This window comes from Chiloscyllium plagiosum, unplaced genomic scaffold (assembly GCF_037043375.1).
Source record: "Chiloscyllium plagiosum isolate Xiang-an unplaced genomic scaffold, Cpla_swu_hap1 HiC_scaffold_20, whole genome shotgun sequence".
NCBI classification, from domain to species: domain Eukaryota; kingdom Metazoa; phylum Chordata; class Chondrichthyes; order Orectolobiformes; family Hemiscylliidae; genus Chiloscyllium; species Chiloscyllium plagiosum.
The window spans coordinates 34104283-34130247 of NW_028270158.1; the positions used below are offsets into that span (position 1 = coordinate 34104283).

Here is a 25965-nt window from a genome sequence, read left to right on the forward strand (position 1 = left end):
CTATCTTGGAAATGTAAGGCTGTTCTTTCACTGGGTCAAAACCCTGGAATTCCTCCCTAATGGCATTGTGGGTCAATCCACAGCTCAAGGCTGCAGCTCATCACCACCTTCTCAAGAGCAACTAGTGACAGGCAACAAATGCTGGGCAGCCAGCAAAGCACACATCACACAAAAAATGAACTTAAAACTAAATGCTGTGGAGCACTTGAGTGCCTGAAACATGCAAAATTTATTGGTTTTATATTGCACCTTTCTTAAAAGCTTTTTACTTGGGATTTAATCTTTTATTTCAATTCTGTTATTTTAGATAGCCATCCTGTGGAACGTGATTACTGATGGGGTCTGGGACAAGGTTTTGGAGCTTGAGCTCCAATCCGCAATGGCAGCTGAAATGTGGAGAACCTCAGGGAAATGGTAGACCAGATGTATGCGCATCTGAATTTTCTTTTCCCTAGAGGTATAAGACAGAGAGGAGCGAACCACCTTCACACAGGCAGCCTCAATGTCTGCCTTAAATGTTTCAGATTTTGTTTCTCTTGGTTTCTGTTCAAAGGCAGGGCAATGAAGACATTTCACACAGGCAGCCTCTTTGTCTAGAGTGCGCGCAATAATTTTATCCGGCTTCAAAGCTAGGCTACTTCAAAACTTAGATCATCAATGTAGTTTTAGATTCCCAGTCATAGGGGGCTCTGCCTAAAAATGTAACATACTGAGCCTATTTAAACTGACTACTACAAATCATTGGAGATGCTTCATGTTTTCAGCATCTCTTACTCAGCCTTAAAATATAGTAACCTGTTTCCCAGAGACTTAACATTATTATTTGATTTAGATATTATTTTGCCAGTTTAAAGGAATGCAGAATTATCTTTCATTTGTCGCAGTGTACAAAACAACATTCTCATGAAAAACAGAGCTTTATAAAATCACGAGGGGCATGGGGGATGGGAGTCCAGAACTAGAGGGCATAGATTGAGGGGGGGGGGGGGGGGGGGAGAGAGAGAGAGATTTAAAAGGGACCTATGAGGTAGTTTTTTCACACAGAGGGTGGTGAGTGTATGGAATGAGTTGCCAGAGGAAGTGGTGGAGGCTGATACAATTACAACATTGAAAAGGCACCTGGATGGGCACATGAATAGGAAGGGTTTAGAGGGATATGGGCCAAATGCTGGAAGTTGGGACCAGATAAGGTTAGGATATCTGGTCAGCATAGACCAGTTGGACCAAAGGGTCTGTTTCCGTGTTGGACATCTTTACGACAGCTTAAATATCAAAACAGATTTTCACATGCTTAATGTCTGTGGGAACATTAATAATGAATATTGAAGGCGACCAACCTTTTTGCTTTGCTTTATTTTGCTACTGCCACCACTTAGCCAACAAAGGGCTATTCCACTGCCACACCCACCAGCTCACCAAAGTTTCACTCTGGGCACACAACAAATCCGAGGCAAAATAGGGTAGCAACAAGAAAAAGTTGAAGTCTCCCAGAATTTACCAAATAGATGAAGGATGTGGTACCAGGATTAATCTCTATCTCTTTAGTGAAGACGACAGGTAAATAGTCAGAGATCCTGCTGTTTATTAACTAGTAGGCCTGCTGTAAGAACTGGATATGTGATGAGATAAAAGGTGCGTAAGATATAATCTCCTGTATAGTCAGTCAAATAACTAGCTGTGATACACAGTGCACTCACAGATGAATTTAGGCAATTAGTTAGTCTATTGGTGGTATTGATTTCCACACTGAATGAGGGCAATTAGCACCACTGATCAGATGGGTGTCAGGGATCGCTTAGTGGAATCACCAATTTTTGGGATCAATATCCAGTGGTACTGAACGTTACTTTCGTGGCTACAATGAAGAACAGGTCAGTTAAAAAATGCTAAACTATTTACATGTATAACAGGAAGATGAGGTTACTGCAGTGGTAGAAGTACTGTACAGTCCAAGGTTACTGTCACAAGTATTCCTCCATTTTCCTAATCTTTCTCCATGGTCATGTGCACGGAAACTTCAAATATGCTCCACTTTCTTCCGATGATGACTGAAAGAGCACTTAGTTGGGAGAAGAAACTGATACACTCCTTTCCTAGATTTCCACACTTCAATAAGTTTGAAATTGTTCAATCTGTGCTCCATTAAACCATTCCTGCTCAGCATGTTCCAACTGCAGCCCAGTAATAGGTAATCAATATTAAGAAATGTATGCAACAATTTTTTTTATTGGAAGAAATTTTCACTGGTCTAATTAATTCAGGAACTCATGGCATTCAGCTTGGTGCATCACATTCCCCTTTGAAAAGCCCCTGAAAAGCCCCGAACCAAAATGATTTTTGCTGTCTCTTTATTTGGAAGAATATGGGAGCTGAATTTTAATTAGCCTAATCAACTCAGGAGGTCAGGATGGTCATTTTGGTCCATCACAGTTCACATCAGAAAGTCCAGTCAGGCTCCACAAAAACATGCTTCATTCTCACATATGCACCCTCATCCATTTACAGTGGAAGTAATAGCTGAAAATGTGTTGCTGGAGAAGCGCAGCAAGTCAGGCAGCATCCAGGGAACAGGAGAATCGACGTTTCGGGCATAAGCCCTTCTTCAGGAGGGCATAAGCCCTCATTCCTGAAGAAGGGCTTATGCCCGAAACGTCGATTCTCCTGTTCCCTGGATGCTGCCTGACCTGCTGCGCTTCTCCAGCAACACATTTTCAGCTCTGATCTCCAGCATCTGCAGACCTCACTTTCTCCTCCAGTGGAAGTAATAGACCAGTTTCACTTGTCAAACCCAAGTTTGACGTGAAACAAAAATAAAACACATAGGCAGTGTATTAGTAATCTATTTAGTGCTGAAATTAGGTGTTTTTTTGCTCATCTGCTGAATTCAGCTGTGTTCTTGATTACCTTTTAATCCTATGTCACCAGTATCTTGATCCTCTAATTCCTTATCAAGAGATGCAACATTCACGTCACTAAAATGAAGATCTAAAGCAGAACCTGGAATAGAAAAAGGAAACTGCATTATTCAGTCAAAGCAAATTCACATCAACGGGTTGAACATATTCTGTGTTTCTATCATGGGCAATTCATGTGTTGAGCTATCAACCTTAGTCATACCATTATCAGAAATGACAAGCAATTATTGACATTAGTAAAAGTCTTAGTCTCAGAAGCTATTTACACAGCCTCATTGCGATAACAATGTGAGATATAAAAAGTTCAGCAAATGTAGATCTTTCAGTTCTGAAAAGTCACGAATCTTGAAATGTTAACTCTGTTTTCTTTTTCAGACACTACTAGACCTGTTGAGTTTCTCCAGCAACTTGTTTTTGTTTTAGATTTTTCAGTACTAGATGCAACCTCAAAAAAAACTGTTCACCTCTTTTAGTATACGAATGACTAAAAGTTGTGAAAAGCAGGTAATGTATAACACATTTTAGCAGCGCAACAATTACCATATTGTACTGCAAATCATTACAAAGTTTCTTGTACATATGAAGGCTGTGATTGAAAAAACTGTCACTGAATTTTATGGAACTTTGTACTTCTGACACAAATTGTCAACTGCTTTCAATAAATTTAAAATCACTACTTTTCTTCAGAGCCACTAATACTGCATTACGGAGGGAAACATGAAACATTTCCTTTAGAAAGGAGAATCTCCAAAAAACAAAACCAGAAGCTGCCCTGATGCTTCGATTTTGGTATAAATAGTATTGAACTATTGGATGTAGGTTTGCTCATGTTCAGACGTTTTGTCACCATACTAGGTGACATCTTCAGTGAGCCTCTGGATGATGCACTGCTAGTGTTTCCTGCTTTCTATTTATATGTTTAGGTTTCCTTGGATTTGTGATATCATTTCCTGTGGTGACATTTCCTATCGTGATGTCAATTCCTGTTCTTTTTCTCAGGGAGTGGCAAATGAAGTCTAACTCTATGTGTTTGTTGGTAGAGTTACAGTTAGAATGCCATGCTTCTAGGAATTCTCGTGCGTCTCTGTTTGGCTGGCCCTAGGATGGATGTGTTGTCCCAGTCGAAGTGGCTTCCTTCCTCATCTGTATGTAAGGATACTAGTGAGAGACAGGGTCATGTCATTTTGTGGCTAGTTGACGTTCATGTATCCTGGTGGCTAGTTTTCTGCCTGTTTGTCCAATGTAGTGTTTGTTAGAGTTTTTGCATGATATTTTGTAAATGACATTAGTTTTGCTTGTTGTCTGTATAGGGTCTTTCACGTTCATTAGTTGCTGTTTTAGTGTGATGACATGACCCTCTCTCAGTAGCGTCCTTACATACAGATAAGGAAGGAAACCACTTCAACTGGGACAACACATCCATCCTAGGACAAGCCAAACAGAGACATCCACAAGAATTCCTAGAAGCATGGCATTCCAATCAGAACTCTACCAACAAACACATTGAGTTGGTCCCCATTTACAACCCCCTGAGAAAAAGAACAGGAAATGACATCACCATAGGAAATGACATCACCAACCCAAGGAAACCCAAACATAAACAGGAAACAGGAAACACCAGCAGTGCTTCATCCGCAGGCTCATGAAAGATGTTACCTAGTATGGTGATGAAACGTCTGAAAATGAACCTTCCAGTTCAGCGGGGAAACCTACATCCAGAACCTCAACCTGTGTTACAAATCTTCTCAAAACTTGCTAGTATTGAACTATGCCAACCACAATCTCATTCATTGTGCTGACCTACCCAATTTCAATTGGAGCAGCAGAGGGGTTAATACAATTGGGCTCACCTTTTAATGTGATTCAGCTCATCACAAGCCAGTGTACAAATAGACGGTGTGAGCAGATGGAATTGTGCTGAGTTACATTAAACAGGTAATGGACATATATCAGTTGGAAGGAGTTATGAAGAATGATAACTTACAGAAGGGAATGGAGGAAAGAGGGAGGAGAATAGTAATTGAAGGTAGCAGTCACGCGCAATACAGGAATCAACACAAAATAAATACAACTCTTCATCCATGCCAAATTTCACAAACCTCTGTCTCTTATTAGCAAGTTGTCCACTCTGTCGTTATTATGAAGGGTGAGATTCCTTGCTGCAGTACAGTTCCACAGGTCCTGTTAACAACCAAGGATCTCACCCGTAACCACAAGTTAGTGATGACAATCTTGATCTTCAGTTGACATCCATTTTCCTGGAATACCCATGGAAGGCCAGGTCACGTACAGTGAGACAGGAAACCCAGCTGCTTACCTCTTCTTAACTCAAATGCTGAGGCCAACTATAAAGAACCCTTCTGACTGAGATAACAGACTCTATATTGGACAAGGAACAGAACCAGCATCTTCACAATTCAAACAAAATAAAACTATTCCTAACTGAATCCACTTGGCAAAGGTGTTCCAATGAAAAACAAGTGTAAACTTTTTATTTTGAATGTACAAGTTGAAATGAAATGTTAACTGCAAAAGTAAGATGCTTTCATAGCTACCAACACAAGTTAGGTTACAACCACCAACAATATTAAACAATTCATCAGTTTCTTCCACATGGATAATAAAGGTTAAAAGTTCACTGCTATAACAGTCATCAAAGGACACAGCTGGCACCAGGTATTTTAGAAACAGAGAATATGTCAACCCAATTAGTACAGTGTAAGTTCATGAGCGATGCAAAGGACTCAAGTTATTCTCATCTGTTCTTTTCTTAACTAGTAAAGCACAAGACCAAGAACATAACCTGAAATGTTACACAAAGAGTTGAATGAATGTTATTTCTTAAGTTACATTGGATGGGTACGCCAAGGTGCAATATCAGTTACAAAAATAAAATGCCTTCACTAAGTATTACTAGCGATCTTGGGGCTGCTGAAAGTCGAATTTTATTAGCATCATTGCCACCTGAAGGCAGAAGGGGATGATGCTTGAACACTGCCAGTGTCTTGTACCTTATCTATGTGGCTATTATTTGTGCTCAAGCCTCAGTACTGAATGGTGCTGACTACTAAAATGCTGAGAATGTAAATTCTCTAATATTCATACATACACTTCCAGTATAGTCTGTTGTTGTGACTTGGGCTGAGCCTTCCCCATCCCCAACCTACAATGGCTCAGTGGTTAGTACTGCAGCCTCACAACGCCAGACCTGGATTTGATTCCAGCCTCAGGCGACTGTTTGTGGAGTTTGTACATTCTCCCAGTGTCTGTGTGGGTTTCCTCCCAAAATCCAAAGATGTGCAGGTCAAGTAGATTGGCCATTCTAAATTGCCCATAGTGTTAGGTGCTTTAGTCAGAGGGAAATGGGTCTGGGTGGGTTACTCTTCAGGAGGGTCGGTGTGCACCTGTTGGGCCAAATGGCCTGTTTCCACACTGTAGAGAATCTAAAATAAGTTCTATTGTAACAGCTCAGAGATTCGGCTGACTCAACAGACATGAACTTTACCACCAAGCCATCAAGCAGAGCTATTAAATTCAATAGCGAAACATAGTTGCAGGATTTAATACAAAAGTGTGTATATCCCAACCTCTTAATAACAAACCATGCAGTTTTTTTTCAGTCAACACATCTGTGCACAAACTAAGCTGACACTTCTTTGTACTTGAAGGTTGCATTGACCACAAGCATGCTTAAATACAAAACCAATTTAAATACAAACCGCACACAGTACAGAAAAGATCACATTCCTTCTCAAACACCACCAGAACTTTGACCTGTTCAAGCTCTGGTATTATCACCTACCAATAAATTCAAACCATTTTTAAGTTATCTTCCTTATTGTGAGTTTTCATTATCATCCAAACCATTAAAATATACACTACAATGCTGTAGTAATAATGAAATGTTGCTGTTAAAAACTTAGCAGAAAGACAATACAAAAATTTGTGAATTCTCACAGTAATTGTGTCCTCAGCTTGACGGAATAAACTGTGCAGTTCAAGACTCGTGTTGGCCTTCTGACTGCTGAGTCACTCTGCACCAGCCTCTATTCCACACCCATTTCTTGTTCAACACCCCCTCCCTCTGTACAAACTGACTAATCACAGCAATTTACATCACGTGTTCACAGCAGCCTAACACAGCAGCCAGAGCAATCTGACACCTCAATGGAAAAACTGGCTGTATTTAACACTATAAATGCCAAGCCAGCTCAATCAGCTCAATACTACAGTGTCACAATGGTTCCATACATACCCAAATAGTGAGGTCAGCAAGTCTGCTCGATATTGCAGCACCAGCACAAACAGAACACACTCAGATTACATAATCAAGCCTGCTCAACACTGCGGTATCACTAATATGAAGTGCATACCCTAATATATTATTAAAAGCAAGAATTTAATACACCTGCTTACTGTGGAATGGATGCTTAAAAATATTTTATAAGTTTAGCCTTTTAGGGAAGAGAATTCAAAGGTACACAATTCTAAACAAATTACTGCTCGTCTTAATAAGAACCAAAAGAACTGCAGATGCTGTGAATCAGAAACAAAACAGAGGTTGCAGGAAAAGCTCAGCAGATCTGACAGCATCTGCAATGAGAAATCAAAGTTAACGTTTTGGATCTGGTGACCCTTCTGCACAGCTACCTGATGAAGGAGCAGTGCTCCAAAAGCTACAGTTTCCAAATAAACCTGTTGGACTATAACCTGATTTAGGGTGTAGGTTTGCTCATTGAGCTGTAGGTTTGATATCCAGAAGTTTCATTACCTGGCTAGGTAGAAAGCAGGAGACAACAGCTTCGCTTCACTTGGTGGTCGCCACTGATGATGATGTTACCTAGCCAAGTAATGAAACGTCTGGATGTCAAACCTACAGCTCAGCGAGCAAGCCTACACCCTAAACCTGAGCTACAAACCTTCACAAACCTTGCACTATAACCTGATGTTGTGTGATTTTTAATTTTGTCCAACCCAGTCCAACACCAGCTCCTCCAAAACATGACTAGTCCAAAGCAGTCTTGACCATCCTCCAGCTCTTTTTATCCTCTTTCAGCCTCAACAGAATTCTGGCATCTATGTCCTGAATTTCACTAAGAACTGTTCATTCATTTAACCTTGTGTCCATAGATCTACAATGGCTTTCAGTTTGGCAAAATCTCAGTTTTTAATTTCTCACTATTGTTGGTAAATCCCTCCCGGGTCTTGCCTCCTTGCTATCGGTGTGATGCCAGAGAGCATTCCACGACAGCAATCTTTCAACTTCGGAGCATCCCTGACTTGTACTCTTCTATCAAAGTTAGTCGTGTTTTCAGCAACCAAGGCTTTAGGTTATCTGAACACTACCCCCTCTTCTTTTTAAGATGTTCATTCAAATCTCTCTTTGACCAAGCTTTTGATTATTTTCCCTAATATCTCTTTACACAGTTATAACACTCCAATGAAAAGCCTTGGGTGTGTTATTATATTAAAATGTGCAACGTAGGTATACATAAAAACAGAACAGCACAGGAAGAGGCCCTTCAGCCTATCTTGTCTGTGCTGACCATGATGCTATGCCAAACTAATCCGATCTGCCTGCACATGATCCACATCCCACTACCTGTTAACGTATCTAGATACCACTTAAATGTTGCTGTCGTATCTGCTCGTACCACTTGCTTTGGCAGCACCTCCAGGCACCTACTACTCTCTGCACAAAAAAAACCTTCCTCGTACAGCTCCTTTAATCTATCCTCCTCTCACTTTAAATCTTTGCCCCCACCTTGAATTTCCATTCTAATTCCCACCATCCTCCCCATCCATGCCTCTCAATTTTATACACTTCTTTCAGATGGCCCCTCAGGGGAGAAATGTTGGGAGTCTAGAAATACATAACATAATCAAGCACAGCCAGTACAGCTCCACCGAAGGGGAAATAATACCAGAAAACCACCAGGATTTCCCAAAATGCAGGACAGGTAAAATGGAACCAGTAGATTTCCATAAGGCATTCATTATGGTACTGCACGTAAGGCAGCTCAACAAGGCAAGAGACCATGGAATTTGGCGTAGTACGCTAGCGTAGAGAGGACTGGCCAACGAACAGAAGATAGTAAGAAAGTTCGCGTTTTCAAGAATGACAACCTGCAACCACTGAACCAGCACCACAGGGATAACACATAAATGCCTTGGATGATAGAAGACTATTGTTAAGTTTGTGGATGACGCAAAAATAGGTGGGAAGGCCAGTAGTGAAGATAACATCAAGGAATCTACAAAGGGACACAGGCAGACCAAGTGGGCAAAAACCTGGTATATGAAACATAATCAGAAGCAAACAGACTGTTACCGCTTATTTCCAGGGGAATGGAATATAAAAATAGGGAGTTCTTGCTACAATTATACAATAGCACTTATCAGATGGTACCTGGAAAACTGAACAGTTTTGGTTCCCTTATCAAAGGAAAGATGAAAAGCAAGAAGTAACTTTAAAGCAGATCTTGTCCTCAATGAACATACTTACAATCAGGAGCAGACATGAGAGCTCATTGCCATGCTCCACCCTTGCATGTCAGAGGCCAATTATAGTGCATTCACTGGCAGCCTAAATGGTACACAGATGATTTCTACTTAATACAACTCCCAAATTATTTCTAAACATAACCATCAGCTACAAAATGAAATTGATAAATGAGATCACAAAAACCTAGAATCAACAAGACAACTTCTCCTGTCACATCAATATCAAATTTGGAGATCTTAAAGAAATACTTTATTAAGATTCAATTTGAATGAATTTATACACAAAAATATAAGAATAATAAAACTTTGGCACACGTACTCAGAAGAGGTACCTTCCCAAAGGCTTGAAAAACTCTTCAGAATTAGTACCGCGGAGTTGACAAACAGATCAGGCAATCCAAGAAAACCATTAACCATATTTTGGGGATCTACTTCTGCATATGTTTATTGATGATTGCACAATATTTCACATCTTTCATGATTCCTCAGATGGTGAAGATGCCCATGGCCAAATGAACCAATACACAAATAATACCTAGGCTTGGCTGACATGGAACAAGTAACATTCATGCTCTATGTCAGCAAATCTCCAAATCTAAGCATCACTTCTTGACATGTAATGGCATCACTATCACTGAAAACCCCACTACTAAGATTCGGGGGGGGTGGGGGGGGTTACCACTGACCAGAAAATAAATACTGCATATAAACACTGTGACTACAAGAGCCAGTCAGAGGCTAGAAATCCTGTATTGAGCAATTTACTTCCTGACTCTCCAAAGCTAGTCAATGATCTTCAAGGCATGAATTAGAAGTGTGATAGAACACTCCTCACTTGCCTGGATGACAACTCCAACAACACTCAACAAACTTGGAACAATCCAGGACACAGCAGCCATTTGGTACCACATCACTTCCTCCAATACTGGAATTCATGGTCAGAACAGCAGTGTTCCATTAGACAAGGTGAGGCTGGAGAGACCAGTGAAACATGTTGAAGTGGTGTTGGGATTAATAGAGGAATTAATCAGTTGCAGAAATCCATTTTATCCTTGATAATAATATTGCTGAATCACAGATGGGAGTGATGCCCACTGCGATTGAAAGGCCAGTGGAAAATCAGGAACTGAGGTGTTATACAAAGTATATTCTGGCATTTTTCCTAACTGTATGTTAACAAGGTCACAAAACCACAGGTTGAAGCAGGAGGAGAAATCAAAAGAATAAAGATAAGGAAGCTCAAGTTTAAATATCAGAAACCAAGCTTGATCAAATGGTTGAGAAGAAAACAAGAGTAGATGGAGGACAGGATGGACGTTTTTAGTTTGGAGAAATTAGCTGAATTACAACAGAATGATGAAAAATGAAAGCAGTTTTCAGGAAAAAAAGCATACACACAGAGGTAGAAACTGAGTGCATCCCAGAACGTTGTATCTTAAAATGAAGTCTTGATGAGGAAACAGAGCCCATCACATATTCAGGCAGATGAAAAATGGGCAAAATTTTGTCAAGTGGCATTACCGGTGGCTTAAAGAAAAGAAGCACTGCAGGTAGCACATAAATTACTAATAGAATGTCACTTGGGAGCAAAGAAAACACAAGCCAAAATGAAAAAACATTTTATTGGCCTGGACTGCTGAAGAATGTGGTTGACATTTGTCAGACATGACATGTTAAACGTATCAGGTAATTGCAAAACCTCAGCCAGTGATAAAATCAGGACCCTTAATATTCATGCCTGCATTTGAGGAACTTTTACAGAGTCTAAATTGATTGCACAGGAACCCTACCTAAAACAAAAAAAGTGGGAATCAGTATTTATTGACCATAATGGATGCATCTACTAGATTTCCAGAGGCCACTCCATTAGACAGTATCATGGTTAAAAACATTGTAGAAGAGTTATTCAAATTTTTTTCTTTATGAGATACAGACTACCCACAAAGATACAAGCAGATTAAGGGTCAAATTTTACATTCAAATTATTGAAGGAAGTTATGGATATCTTAGGATAAAACAATCCAAATCCACTGCATATCATCCAGGGAGCATTAGAACTGAGGCATCAAACTTAAAAGACCATGTTGAGGGCTTATAGTCAAGACTATCCAGAGGATTGAGATAGAGGAACTCCATTTGTATTGTTTGCAATTAGGGATGCATCAAATAAATCAACTAGATTCAGCCAATTTGAATTAGGTTTTGACAGGAGGTGAGAAGACCACTGAAATTAAGGAGAAATTGGTGAGTTAGAGTTCAGAGACCACATATTTGGACTATGTGTCAAATTTTAGGCAGAGATTAAAAAGCACAGGTGACTTGGCTGGTGAACCTTTAAAGGCAAGGTTTAGTGGGCCTTATCAAATCGACAGGGAACTGAGAAAGGTAAATTATTTGATAAGAACACCAGATAGAAAGAAATATCTCAGTGGGTCATATGAATATGCTCAAAAGGTATATTGATAGGGAATGAAAACAAAAAGAGGATGTGTTACTGGTGACAACAGAGTGAAGAACCCAGCTCAGACTATTCTGAATTGGACATTCCTCAAAATAAATTGGACAATGAGGAAGTTCTCAAAAATAGGATAAATTACTGAATTACTTTCTAAGGGAAAATTGAAATGACCTGAAAGAGTCATTACAATCACACAGAAATATGTGGGAATAAGCTGGAAAGTACCAATCTAATTATGCGTGATGTAGATATAAGAAATGCTGTTCCAATTAAGCAACATCTTTACAGAATTAGCCTTCTTAAGATGGCACAAGTTCAAAAAAAAATTGAACCCATGTACCTCCTTCACAATAACATTCAACACTGGAGCCTCCCAAGGATGCATTCTCAGCCCCATACGGTACTCTCTTTACACCTGCAACTGTGTTGTCAAATTCCGAATGAATGCCATCCACAAGGTCGCTAACAGCACCACCATAGGACGAATATCTAACAACAAGTCAAAATACAGAAAGGTGATAGAGGGCTTGGTGACATGGTGCAATGAGAACCTCTCTCTCAACATCGGCAAAACTAAAGAACTGATCATTGACTTCAGACTTCTACATCAACAGAACTGAGGTTGAGAGGTTGCAGAGCATCAAATTCTTCAGAGTAACGATAACCAACAACCTTGACTTCTCATCTTGACGTGATAGTCAAGAAAGCACAACACCTCTTCTTCCCCAGGTGGCTCAGAAAATTTGGCATGTCCATAATGACCCTCACCAACTTCTACAGATGCACCAGTGAAAGTAGACTGTCCGGATGCATAACGGCCTGGTATGACAACTGCTCTGCCCAGGGCCGTAAGAAACTACAGAAGATGGTGTGCACAGCCCAGTCCCTCACAGAAGACAACATTCCATCCAAGGTCTCCATTTACACTGCTCGCTGCCGTGGAAAGTCTGCCAACATTAACAAAGACCCATCGCATCCCAGGTAATGATTTCCTACAACCTTTTCCTGACTGATCTCGCTTAGCACATGCCCTGTGCAATGTAACCTGTATGCCTCCAAGTCTTTTTGATCTGTATTTCCTTGCTTATTATGGTTTGCCTGTACTTATCATATACAAAGTTTTTCACTTACTTGGGTACACACGACAATAAATCAAAGATAATATAATTGAAGTGGGCTGCAGTGAATGGAGCTCATCTACAGTGATGGTGCCAAAACCAAATGGTACCCAACGAATGTGTGGACTACCATAAAAATCAACGTAGTTACAAAATCTCATTCATATTTTGCACTCTGCTTGGAAAATTTTATTGGCAAAGTGGGACAAGCAATTTACATTTCAAAATTTCAGAGTACACTGGCAAGTATCTTTATCCAAAACAATGAAAGGAAATTTTGGTTTTCATGACACTGAATGGACTGTACCAGTTTAAGATACGCCAGCCACACATTAAAGAATAACCAAGAAGGTCATTTTTGGATTCCACAACTGTGTGGTTTACATTGATGATCTGGTAATTTTTAGTCACACCGGCAAGGAATATTTGGAGCACCTACTAGAAGTTTTCAACTGACTTCAGGAGTGAGCTTGGTGATAAACCTGGCTAAGAGTGAGTTCACAAAAGCCCAAGTCACATCCCTTGGCCACGTCATTGGACGCAGACAAAAGTACTTCTGGGATGTGAAAATAAAGATTACTAGGGAGTTTCAGATACCACGGAAGAAGAGGTAAGTACTACAATTCCTGGGATTGAGCAGTTTTTAGCTGAAGTTTGTACTGAATTTTAGCAGTGCAGTTGCTCCACTGACTGACTTGAAGAAATGCAGAGAATTTCAGTGGACAGAAGAATGTCAGAAGGCATTTGACAACCTCAAAAACTGTTAAGACTGCCTATTACTACATGTAATTATGCAAAGCCACTCAAGGTTGCTATCAATGCAAGTGATGTGGGTGTCTGCGCTATACTCTTGCAAGAAAATAAGATAGAAAGACATAACAGGTATTTTTTTCAAAAAACTGAATAGTCATCAACATAAGTATCCCACAATTAAGACGACGACCTTGAGGTTAGTGTTGGCATTGTAACATTTCAAATTTACATTGTCAGTAATGTGTCTGAGACAACTGTACACTGATCATAATCCCTTAATGTTTTTAAGAAAATTACTGATGTAGATTGAGCTTATTATTGCAGCAATTCAATTTTTAAATTACGCATGTGGCAGGACAAAAGAATGTATTTGCCGTTGCATTGTCACTTTGAAGAAGAAAAATTGAGGCATTCAGTGGCAGGGAATAAATGGATTGAAATGGACTGTAGTCATGAACATTTGCAAGCTTAGAGTCAATTTAATGTATCTGTATTATAGTCTACGGATAGCATAAAACTAAAAGTTTTAAAAATTAAAAATCCCATGCAAGGACTGCACAAAACACTATATAGGACAAACAGGAAGACAGCTAACGATCCGCATCCATGAACATCAACTAGCCACGAAACGCCACGATCAGCTATCCTTAGTAGCCACACACGCAGACAACAAGCAACATGAATTCGACTGGGACAACACTACCATTATAGGGCAAGCCAAACAAAGAACAGCCAGGGAATTCCTAGAAGCATGGCACTCATCCACAAACTCCATCAACAAACACATCGACCTGGACCCAATATACCGGCCACTACAGCGGACAGCTGAAACTGACAACCGGAAGCGGCAGGGACAGGCCACTATAAATGCCGGAGGAAACACCACAGAAGCGCTTCACAGGAGGCTCCCAAGCACTGAGGATGTCACCTAGACAGGGGATGAAACGTTTGCAACCAAAATTTCCAGCTCGGCGAACAGAACCACAACAACAAGCACCCGAGCTACAAATCTTCACCCAAACTTTTAAAAATTAAGCCATCTTTGCATATTGATGGGGTGTAGGAGGTTATGAAACTATGGTTTATAGAGGTGTATTTTGTCTTTTTTTTAAACAAAGAGAGAATGAGAGAGGCAACGAGCAACCTGCTTAAAGCCAATAAAGTAAACAGCTTGTGAGACCTTGGGGTTTTTTTTAAAAACTGAAACAACAGAAGCAGCCTGAATGGGTGGGGTCAAGCTCCCACAGGACCAAGCTTTTAGGTTTCAGTAGGAGTTGCTGGGATCTTGATGTGGAAGCTGTTTTTCCTCTCTCTGTTGCAGCTAAAAGCTAGGGTTCTCTTTCTGCTGCTGGAATTGTATGTGAGACTATCTATTTTACTGACTTTGCCAAGGGGATGTTTATAGGATGTTATTACATTAGAACAGTTAATGAGTATGTTATTATTTTAAGGATTTCAATAATTACAGTTCGTCCAACTTTTATTTTCATTTTGTCTGCATTTTAACTGCAGTGTATGATTAAATTGTGCTTCGCTTCAAGCCTGGTAGTTTGACCAATCAAACTGCATATGGAATGCAATGCCTGGCATTTGCCTTTGGAACAAGAAAATGTGAACGTCTAGGCCATCTCCTTGACATCTTTTGAAAGAATTTGGTCTGGTCCATAACAATGTTGGATACATCTGGTAATGGTCCAGATTTACTGGTAAAATGAACCTGAAAATTCCATTCAATATTTGGGTAAAAACAACAGCTGGCAGGAAATCGGTGGCAAACAGGAAAGTAAAACTGGAACTGGAAGCAAGCTCCAAAGCAATAACGCAGCCATAGTCGTTCAGTCCTGAATAGTCTCGTCTAGCCAGGATTAGAAACAGTACTTAACCAATAGAAAACTTTAATATACAAACTACAACTATCCTTAATAACATGCACTTGCAGTAGGGGTCACTGTACATAAACTGAGAGTTTGATGTTAATACGACTTCTGACATTCCATACTCCCCAATGTAGCTGAGTAAATGAAGCAGCATAATCAGCTCAAAAACAGTTCTATTATCAAGATCGTAAATCTCAACCACCAAGGTTACTACAAATAATTCAAAATCACAGCTCTACAGATATCCAAATAGCTCTCCAAATTAAATTAGAACTTACCAATAACGGATTCTACTGTATTGCTAGCAGGATAAAATGGAACTGCTTTGGCATTCATAGTTGACAAAGTCGAGGGAGATGAAGTATCAGATCCAATACTAGATGCCAAACTGGATGTTATACTGGAAGCCAGTGGATTTACCACTGAAAACACATTTAAAAGATTCTGTAAAAGGACAGAAACAATTTGGTTAGAATAAGAATGAACTTACGAACAAACTAATTAATAATAATTAATTTCTAATTGCATTTAATAAATGCAATCATTTTCACATTATGGAGTTTCATAAACTCCATTGTGAGAAACAAAAAATTTATAAATAAAATTTTTCCAAAACTATTGATTTTTGATTTTGAAATTGAGCTTTTCCCAGTTGTGGGAATAGCACAACGTTATAAATATTTTTCAGTCAAATTATTCAGGATCTTATTAATCTGTAATCAAAGGACAAATGCTCTATTGCACTTGCTGCATGATAACCGAAAAATAATTTTTGCATCATAACTTGAAATGTTGTAATTAAGGCAGTCAAGTGCTGAGTAGAAATTCTGTGGACAATCTCAATTCCTAATATCAGATTAAGCAGTAGAACTGCTCTTGACCTTGTCCAACAGATATGAGTTACTTACTCCCTGTGTAGATGAGGAAAAGGGAGGATGAGCCAGCTGACCACGGCACCATGGTGCAGGAGGCCAATCAAGAGGGGGGGGGGGGGGGGGAGAAAAGGGAGCAAAGACAAGTGATAGTTATAGGGGATTCTATAATTAGGGGGAATAGATAGCATCCTTTACAAGCTAGATAGAGAGTCCCACACGGTGTGTTGCCTGCCTAGTGCTGGGCGCAGGACATCTCTGACTGGCTTGAAAGGATATTGGAGTGGGAGGGGAAGGATCCGGTTGTTGTGGTCCACATTGGGACAAACAACATAGGCATGGCTCAGAAGACCCTTCGAGCCTGCTCCACTGTTCAGTAAGATCATGGCTGATCTTTTCATGCATCAGGTTACCCATCCATAGATTCACAACCCTCTGGGTGGAGAAGTTCCTTCTCAGTTCAGTCCTAAATCTGCTCCCTCTAATTTTGAGGCTATGCCCGCTTGTCCTAGTTTCACCTGCCAGTGGAAACATCCTCTCTACTTTATCTATTCCATTCATAATTTTATATGTTTCTAAAAGATTGCCCTCATTCTTCCGAATTCCATTGAATATAATCCCAGTCTAGTCAGTCTCTCCTCATAAGCCTCAATCCAGAATCAACCAAGTGAACCTTCTCTGCACCCAGTCGAGTACCAGTACATTCTCTCTCACGTAAGGAGACCATAACAGCATGCAGTACTCCAGGTGAGGCCTCACCAGCACCCGATACAGCTGCAACATAACCTTCCTGCTTTTAAACTCAATCCCTTTAGCAATTAAAGGGATTATCAAACACTAGGAATTAAATTGTGACTGAACAATAGGATATCTTCAAAGAGGAGCTAATTGAGGTATATTTAGAGGTGTAGTCCCTGAACAGGAAAATGGAAAGCAAACAGATCCAGAGCTCCCCAGATTTTAAAAAAAGATTAAATTAAAATGAAGCGCGCTTATGACAGGTGTCAGGTAGAAAATACAACTGAGAACCAAGAAGGAAAAATGGAAATGGCGAGATGGGGCAAGAACCTTATTAGACACACAAAACATTTATATAAATGATTTTACTGAGAATATAGGAGAATTATTAATAAGTTTGCAGATGATATCAAGATTGGTGTACAGTGGACAGTGAAGAAGTTAATCTAAAATTACAAACAGATCTCGATCAATTGGGTCAATGGGCTGAGGAGTGGCAGATGGAGTTTAATTTGAATAATTTTGGTAATACAAACAAGGACAACATTTAATTAATTAACGATAAGGTTCTGGGTGGTGTTGTAGAACAGAGAGAGACCTAGGGGTTCAGGTACATAATTCTTTGAAATTTGTGTCACAGGTAGACAGAATGGTTAAGGCGGTGTTTGGCACATATGCCTTCATTACTCAGAATTTTGAGTAGAGGAGTTGGGACATTATATTGAGGTTGTGCAGGTGGTTTGTGAGGCCTCTTCTGGAGTGCTGTGAGCAGTTCTAGTCACCCTGTTATAGGAAGGTTATTATTAAATTGGAGAGCGTTCAGAAACAATTTACGAGGATGTTGTCGGGAATACAGGGTTTGAGATACGGAAACATATGGGAAAGACTGGGACTCTTTTCATGGAGCATATGAGGTTCAGGGCTGGTCTTGAGAGGGGTTTATAAAATCATGAAGCGAATAGACAAGGTGGATGACAAAGGTCTTTTCTCAAGAGTAGGGCAGTTCAAAACTAGAGTGCATATTTTTAAGGCAAGAGAAGATAGATTTAAAAAGGAGATGAGGGGAAACCTTTTACACAAAGAGTGGTTTGTGCGTGGAATGAACTGCCAGAGAAAGTGGTAGATACAGGCACAGTTACAACATTTAAAAGATATTTGGATAAGTTATGAATAAGAAAGATTTAGTGGAATATGTTTCTCTGCTGTATGACTCAAAAAAGAGATGGTGGTCAATAAGTAGAGAAAATCTCAGAGCATTCGTGAGGCAAAGAAAAAATAAAAGAGTTGCAAAAGGAATTGTGCCTTTCTGGGAACCAAGAAAGGAGAATTGCACATGGAAGTAAGAAGCTTGACTGAGGTTTTAAATGAAAATATTGCATCTTTCTTGATCTGAATTTACTATGCAGGCAGTGGTGAAAAGGAAGAGTCGAAAGTGTGGTGCTGGAAAAGCACAGTAGGACAGGCCCTAAATCAGGAATGAGCCTTGAGAGCCAAGGGAGTAGAGAGATGATTCGGAGGTGGGGGGGGGGGGGGGGGGGGATTGAGGTGGGACTGTGGGGGGAAGGTAGCTGAGAGTGCAAAAGGTTGAGGTGAAGGTGGGGGTAATCGTGATAAGTCGGAGAGGAGGGTGGAGCGGATAGATGGGTAGGTCAGGATCAGGTAGGTGAAGGTGAGTATGTCGAGAGTTAGGTGAGCGATAGTAGGAAGCGCAGGCATAGCGATGCTGATTAAGGCTGGAGCCAGAAGGGTGCAAAGAAGGAGAACTGTTGAAGTCCACATTGATCCCTTTTGGTTGGAGGGTCCCAAGGCGGACGACGAGGCCTTCCTCCTCTAGTCATCGGGTGGTTGGGGTTTGGCAATGGAAGAGGCCCAGCAGCTGCATGTCCTTGGTGGGGTGGGAAAGGGAGTTAAAGTGCTCGGCCATGGGGCGGTGAGGTTGCTTCATGCGTGTGTCCTGGAGATGTTCTCTGAAGTGCTCTGCAAGTAGGTGTCCTGTCTTCCCAATGTAGAGGAGACTGCATTGGGAGCAATGGATACAATAAATGACGTGTGGAAGTGCAGGTAAATCTATGATGGATGTGGAGGGGTCTTGGACAGGCGTGAGGGGGAGGGGGGGGGACGTGTGGTGGGAAGGAAGCTGTGCAACAAGAAGGATTGAAAATTGAGCAGCATGTGTTGGTATATACTATCAATACTGGCTGTTAAAATGTTAGGACTGGATGAGATGAACCCAAAGATACTGAAAAAGTGACAATGCAGTTTACATGGTATTGGGCAGAGTCTTTCAGAATTCCCTGGACTCAGGATAGATGCCAGAGAACTGGAGAATTGCAGGCTTCAGCTCTTGTTCAAACCTGAGCCCAGCAATTATAGTCCAGTCAGTTTCATATCAATGATGGAACAGTTCATGAAACAATTACTTACGACAGAATAGTAGTCACAAGGAAAAGATGGGTTGTTTACGAAGAACCAGCATGGAATTCTAATGCTTGATTAGCTTGGAGTTTTGGAAGAGGGAATAGAAAAGGTCAATGGGGATAATGGTGTTAATGTAGTGTACATGGATTTTCAAAAGGCATTGAACAGATGTGTAAGAAATTATAACTCATGGAATGAAAATAACAGTAGCAATGTGATACAAAATTGGCTCACCAATATGTAACAGAGTAATAGGCAATGGATATTTTTCAGGCTGAAGGGAGGTTTGTGGTAGTTTCCAGATGTTCAGTATTAGGATCCTTGCTTTTCCATATATCTTAAATATCTAGTTCTTGATGTACAGAGGAAAATTTCAAAATTTGCAGATGATACTAACTCTGATTATGATATGAAACCTGGAAGCAATGTTGGCTGTGAAAACTGTGTAGAACGTTGAAAGGACATTGACAAGTTGGTGGAATGGGTGAATAAGGTCAATGTGAAGAACAGAGAAGTGTTGCATTTCGATAGGCCGAAAAATGAAGAGATAATATAAATAGATGGCACACTATTTAATGGGGTGCAGAAACAGAAGGACCTGGTTGTAGGCATGCATACATCACCAGAAGATAGCAGGACAGGTGAAGCAAGCTGGAAACAAAGCATACTATCCTTTAGTTATAGAGGATCAAGGTAGAAGAGCAAGAAGGTTTTTTTGAATTTATACAAAACAAAACATTTGTTAGGTCTCAGCTCGAGTTCTATGTACACTTTTGGCTCCCACACCATAGGAAGGATGCAAATACATTGGCAAGAGTACAGAGGAAATGCACAAAAATAGTTCCAAATTTCAGATGACAAATTTCAGTTACAGGGACATATTGGAAAGGGTCAGACTGCTCTCATTGGAGATAAGATGACAAAGAGGAAATCTAATAGGTGCTTTCAAAATCATAATAGATCTGGATAGTAGATAGGTAGAAACAGATCACACCTGTAAAAGAATCAATAGCAAATAGAGACAATCTTAAAGTGGTTTGAAAACACAGAAAATGTGATGGGAGAATTTTTTCCATACAGAGAGTGATTCGTGTCAGAAATAAACTACTTAGAAGTGTGGTGGAGGCAGAGTCAATCAAGATATTCACTGGAGCATCAGATTAGGATATGGGGGAGAGAAAAAAAAGAGGAAAATGGCACCAAGTCATATTGCTCTTTGCAGAGCTATTGCCAACATGATGGGTCAAATGGCCACCTTTGGTGCCATAACAATGCTATTATAGGAAACAGCCAGCCAGGTATCACTGGGCCACTCAATAGGGAAAGTGCTTGTTTTTGGATATAAAAGTTGAAGTTGGCAAAGTAGTTGTTCACATTCCTATCATCTGCTAACACGCACTGCCCATGCTCTCACAAGACCACCATTTAAAGTGAGGTACGAGATAGCTGCAAGCAGTATCAGAACAATGTGCCAAGATGAGAGGAAAGGGGAGAAACACAAAAGATGTTTGTGGAGTGGGTAAGAAATCAGCATTAGTGCTCCCAGAAGATCCTCTGTAATAAAATTCATATCACTTTAATGTGAATTAATGTTTTCTAAACAAAATAATATTTTTGATCAAATTGTAAAAGTAGTGCAGGCATAATGATGGTGTTCTAGTTGTTTAAATTTCTCTAGATGAAACAGTGGACTGAAACCATGTCAAATATTCAGCTAATTGTTTTCACTGTCTTTCACAGGATGTTGGTACACTGGCAAGACTTAGCATTTGTTGCCCTTCCATAACTGCCAATGAACTGAGTGGTTTGCTCGTTAATTTAAAACAGCAGGTAGGAGTTAACCACATTTCTATGGGTCTGAAGTCACATCTAGACCGAGTCAGGCAAAGACAACGGATTTCCTTCTCGAAAGGACAACAGTGAACCAGATGCACTTTGACAAAAAAAGATATTTTCATGACTAACATTTCCTTCAATTCCAGATTGACTAATGAGCTGAATTTAAATTTTGCCAGGTGCCACAATGGAATTTGAATCAGTTTCCCCAGACCTTTAATGTCATTGTCACAATGTCACCATCAGCTCCTTAATTGACAATCATTTTTTCTGCACTGAGCAGCTACCTGGCAATATCAATGAGGCCCAATCTATCAGTCGTAGAACCATCACATTCAAGATCAAATTTAAATTTCATCTCTCACTCACCTGTTTACTATCATGTTCATTTAATTTCTGGTTGCTCTCTAGTGTTTGATTCTTATGTTGTTTTGCCTGCACGTAATCAAACATTTGTAAGCACTTCAGTTCCGATTCAAATATCTCAGCCAATACAACCACAATAACATCTTACTTCATCAGTTTTCAATTCTATCTCTCCACCCTAGATGGCAAAGAGTGAAGATATTGACCAACAAATACACATCCATACACTCCCCAATCTCTGGAAGGGCCATTAACATATTCTTTCAGACAAACAGCTGGAAGATATCCATACAGTCATCTCACACAGTATATGTTGCAATATACTGCACTGATCTTACCATGCTCACTTGCACACATTTAACAAAACATCTGGGAGGACCAAAGAGAAATTGAAAGGAAAAAGACAGACATTGTCCATAATTTCCAGTAGTGGTAAAAGCATATTTTGGCTCAAATTACCATAATAATTAAGTTTATCAATGATACCTGAATTATCCATTGAACGGATTTATGCAAGCTCTTGCTTTTTGTGACAAGTTGCTATTATAGGAAATGTTTTGTGCTAACTGATCTGTTATTGTCCACACAATTTGATCACACCCAAACAAAGGTTACAGCAAATCAATTTTTTAAAACATATTTTATTTTCCTTCCTTATGACACTGACAGAAGATGAACAACACTGGAACACCACAAGACACAGCCTGCAGTTTGCTGTGGTGACACACTTCCCATTAAATTACCATAGCATAGGAATACAAAGAAGTGGAAGACAGAAACAGGCCCATTCAGTCCAGCCAGCCCATGCTTGTGTGCGCCATCCAATGAGCAAACAGTCTTGATTACAATTACTAATCCTGCTTCCCACACAGTTCTGGCTTTTCTTTCGTTAAGATAATCTGGAACGTTGACAGTTCCTGCCTCAAATCAATAATCCTGGAAATAAATTCCAGTCACACAGTACTGTGTGTGTGTGTGTGAGATAGACGAGAGAAAGAGACCAGAGACCAGAGAGCGAGAGCGAGGGCGGGGAGAGAGCGAGGGCGGGGAGAGAGCGAGGGCGGGGAGAGAGCGAGGGCGGGGAGAGAGCGAGGGCGGGGAGAGAGCGAGGGCGGGGAGAGAGCGAGGGCGGGGAGAGAGCGAGGGCGGGGAGAGAGGGAGGGCGGGGAGAGAGGGAGGGCGGGGAGAGAGGGAGGGCGGGGAGAGAGGGAGGGCGGGGAGGGAGGGAGGGGAGAGAGGGAGGGGAGAGAGCGAGAGGGAGAAGAACGAGAAGAGAGCGAGAGCAAGCGAGAAGAGTGCGAGAGCGAGCAAGAGCACAGAGAGAAATCGAACAGAGAGAGAAAGAGCAGAGAGCGAGTGAGAGCAGAGAGAAAGAGAGAGCGAGAGAGAAGGCAAGGGAGAGGAGAGCGAAAGAGCGCGCGCAGAGAGAGAGAGAGCGCAGAGAGAGAGAGAGCGCAGAGAGAGAGAGCGCGCGCAGAGAGAGAGCGCGCGCAGAGAGAGAGCGCGCGCAGAGAGAGAGCGCGCGCAGAGAGAGAGCGCGCGCAGAGAGAAGGCAAGGGAGAGGAGAGCGAGACAGCGCGCGCAGAGAGAGCGCACGCAGTGAGAGAGCGCGCAGAGAGAAGGCAAGGGAGAGGAGAGCGAGACAGCGCGCGCAGAGAGAGAGCGCGCAGAGAGAGAGCGGGCAGAGAGAGAGCGGGCAGAGAGAGCGCGCGCAGAGAGAGAGAGAGAGCGCAGAGAGAGAGCAGGCAGAGAGAGCGGGCAGAGAGAGAGCGGGCAGAGAGAGAGCGGGCAGAGAGAGAGCGGGCAGAGAGAGCGCGCGCAGAGAGAGAGAGAGAGCGCAGAGAGAGAGCAGGCAGAGAGAGCGGGCAGAGAGAGAGCGGGCAGAGAGAGAGCGGGCAGAGAGAGAGAGCGGGCAGAGAGAGAGAGCGGGCAGAGAGAGAGAGCGGGCAGAGGGAGAGAGCGGGCAGAGGGAGAGAGCGGGCAGAGGGAGAGAGCGGGCAGAGGGAGAGAGCGGGCAGAGGGAGAGAGCGGGCAGAGGGAGAGAGCGGGCAGAGGGAGAGAGCGGGCAGAGGGAGAGAGCGGGCAGAGGGAGAGAGCGGGCAGAGGGAGAGAGCGGGCAGAGGGAGAGAGCGCGCAGAGAGAGAGAGCGCGCAGAGAGAGAGCGCGCAGAGAGAGAGAGCGCGCAGAGAGAGAGAGCGCGCAGAGAGAGCGAGCAGAGAGAGAGAGCGAGCAGAGAGAGTGAGAGTGAACAGAGTGAGAGTGAACAGAGAGAGAGTGAACAGAGAGAGAGTGAACAGAGAGAGAGAGTGTGAACAGAGTGAACAGAGAGAGTGAACAGAGAGAGAGAGTGTGAACAGAGAGAGAGAGTGTGAACAGAGAGAGAGTGAACAGAGAGAGAGAGTGTGAACAGAGTGAACAGAGAGAGTGAACAGAGAGAGAGAGTGTGAACAGAGAGAGAGAGTGTGAACAGAGAGAGAGTGAACAGAGAAAGAGAGTGAACAGAGAAAGAGAGAGAGTGAACAGAGAGAGAGAGAGTGAACAGAGAGAGAGAGAGTGAACAGAGAGAGAGAGAGTGAACAGAGAGAGAGAGAGTGAACAGAGAGAGAGAGAGTGAACAGAGAGAGAGAGAGTGAACAGAGAGAGAGAGAGTGAACAGAGAGAGAGAGAGTGAACAGAGAGAGAGAGAGTGAACAGAGAGAGAGAGAGTGAACAGAGAGAGAGTGAACAGAGAGAGAGTGAACAGAGAGAGAGTGAACAGAGAGAGAGTGAACAGAGAGAGAGTGAACAGAGAGAGAGTGAACAGAGAGAGAGTGAACAGAGAGAGAGAGTGAACAGAGAGAGAGAGTGAACAGAGAGAGAGAGTGAACAGAGAGAGAGAGTGAACAGAGAGAGAGAGTGAACAGAGAGAGTGAACAGAGAGAGAGTGAACAGAGAGAGAGTGAACAGAGAGAGAGTGAACAGAGAGAGTGAACAGAGAGAGAGAGTGTGAACAGAGAGAATGTAAACAGAGAGACTGAACACAGAGAATGTAAACAGAGAGAGTGAACAGAGAGAGAGTGAACAGAGAGAGAGTGAACAGAGAGAGAGAGTGTGAACAGAGAGAATGTAAACAGAGAGACTGAACACAGAGAATGTAAACAGAGAGAGTGAACAGAGAGAGAGAGAGAGCGAACAGAGAGAGAGAGCGAACAGAGAGAGAGAGCGAACAGAGAGAGAGAGCGAACAGAGAGAGAGAGCGAACAGAGAGAGAGAGCGAACAGAGAGAGAGAGCGAACAGAGAGAGAGCGAACAGAGAGAGAGAGCGAACAGAGAGAGAGAGCGAACAGAGAGAGAGAGCGAACAGAGAGAGAGAGCGAACAGAGAGAGAGAGCGAACAGAGAGAGAGAGCGAACAGAGAGAGAGAGCGAACAGAGAGAGAGAGCGAACAGAGAGAGAGAGCGAACAGAGAGAGAGAGCGAACAGAGAGAGAGAGCGAACAGAGAGAGAGAGCGAACAGAGAGAGCGAACAGAGAGAGAGAGCGAACAGAGAGAGAGAGCGAACAGAGAGTTAGAGTGAACAGAGAGAGAGTGAACAGAGTGTGAACAGAGAGAGAGTGAACAGAGTGTGAACAGAGAGAGAGAGAGAGAGAGAGAGTGAACAGAGAGAGAGTGAACAGAGTGTGAACAGAGAGAGAGAGAGAGTGAACAGAGAGAGAGAGTGAACAGAGAGAGAGAGTGAACAGAGAGAGAGAGTGAACAGAGAGAGAGAGTGAACAGAGAGAGAGAGTGAACAGAGAGAGAGAGTGTGAACAGAGAGAATGTAAACAGAGAGAGTGAACAGAGAGAGAGAGTGAACAGAGAGAGAGAGAGAGAGAACAGAGAGAGAGAGTGAACAGAGAGTGAACAGAGAGAGAGAGTGAACAGAGAGAGAGAGTGAACAGAGAGAGAGAGTGAACAGAGAGAGAGAGTGAACAGAGAGAGAGAGTGAACAGAGAGAGAGAGTGAACAGAGAGAGAGAGTGAACAGAGAGAGTGAACAGAGAGAGAGTGAACAGAGAGAGAGTGAACAGAGAGAGAGTGAACAGAGAGAGTGTGAAGAGAGACTGAACAGAGAGTGAACAGAGAGAGAGAG

General features: G+C 41.9%; 1 protein-coding gene across 4 annotated transcripts in view; it reads right to left on the minus strand.

The window, feature by feature from the left end:
• unkl (unk like zinc finger) overlaps positions 1-25965 on the minus strand; it is a 141689-nt gene that overhangs the window by 26015 nt on the left and 89709 nt on the right. For 2 of the 4 annotated variants that reach the window (XM_043711634.2, XM_043711632.2), the window contains 3 exons: positions 21859-21924; positions 15904-16069; positions 2905-2997 (listed from right to left, as the gene is read on the minus strand). In XM_043711634.2, coding sequence (XP_043567569.1) covers positions 2905-2997; positions 15904-16069; positions 21859-21924 — 325 coding nt within the window. Of the gene's footprint in view, positions 1-2904; positions 2998-6872; positions 6936-15903; positions 16070-21858; positions 21925-25965 lie in introns of those variants that run through there. The other 2 variants (XM_043711635.2, XM_087997807.1) reach the window with 2 other exon arrangements.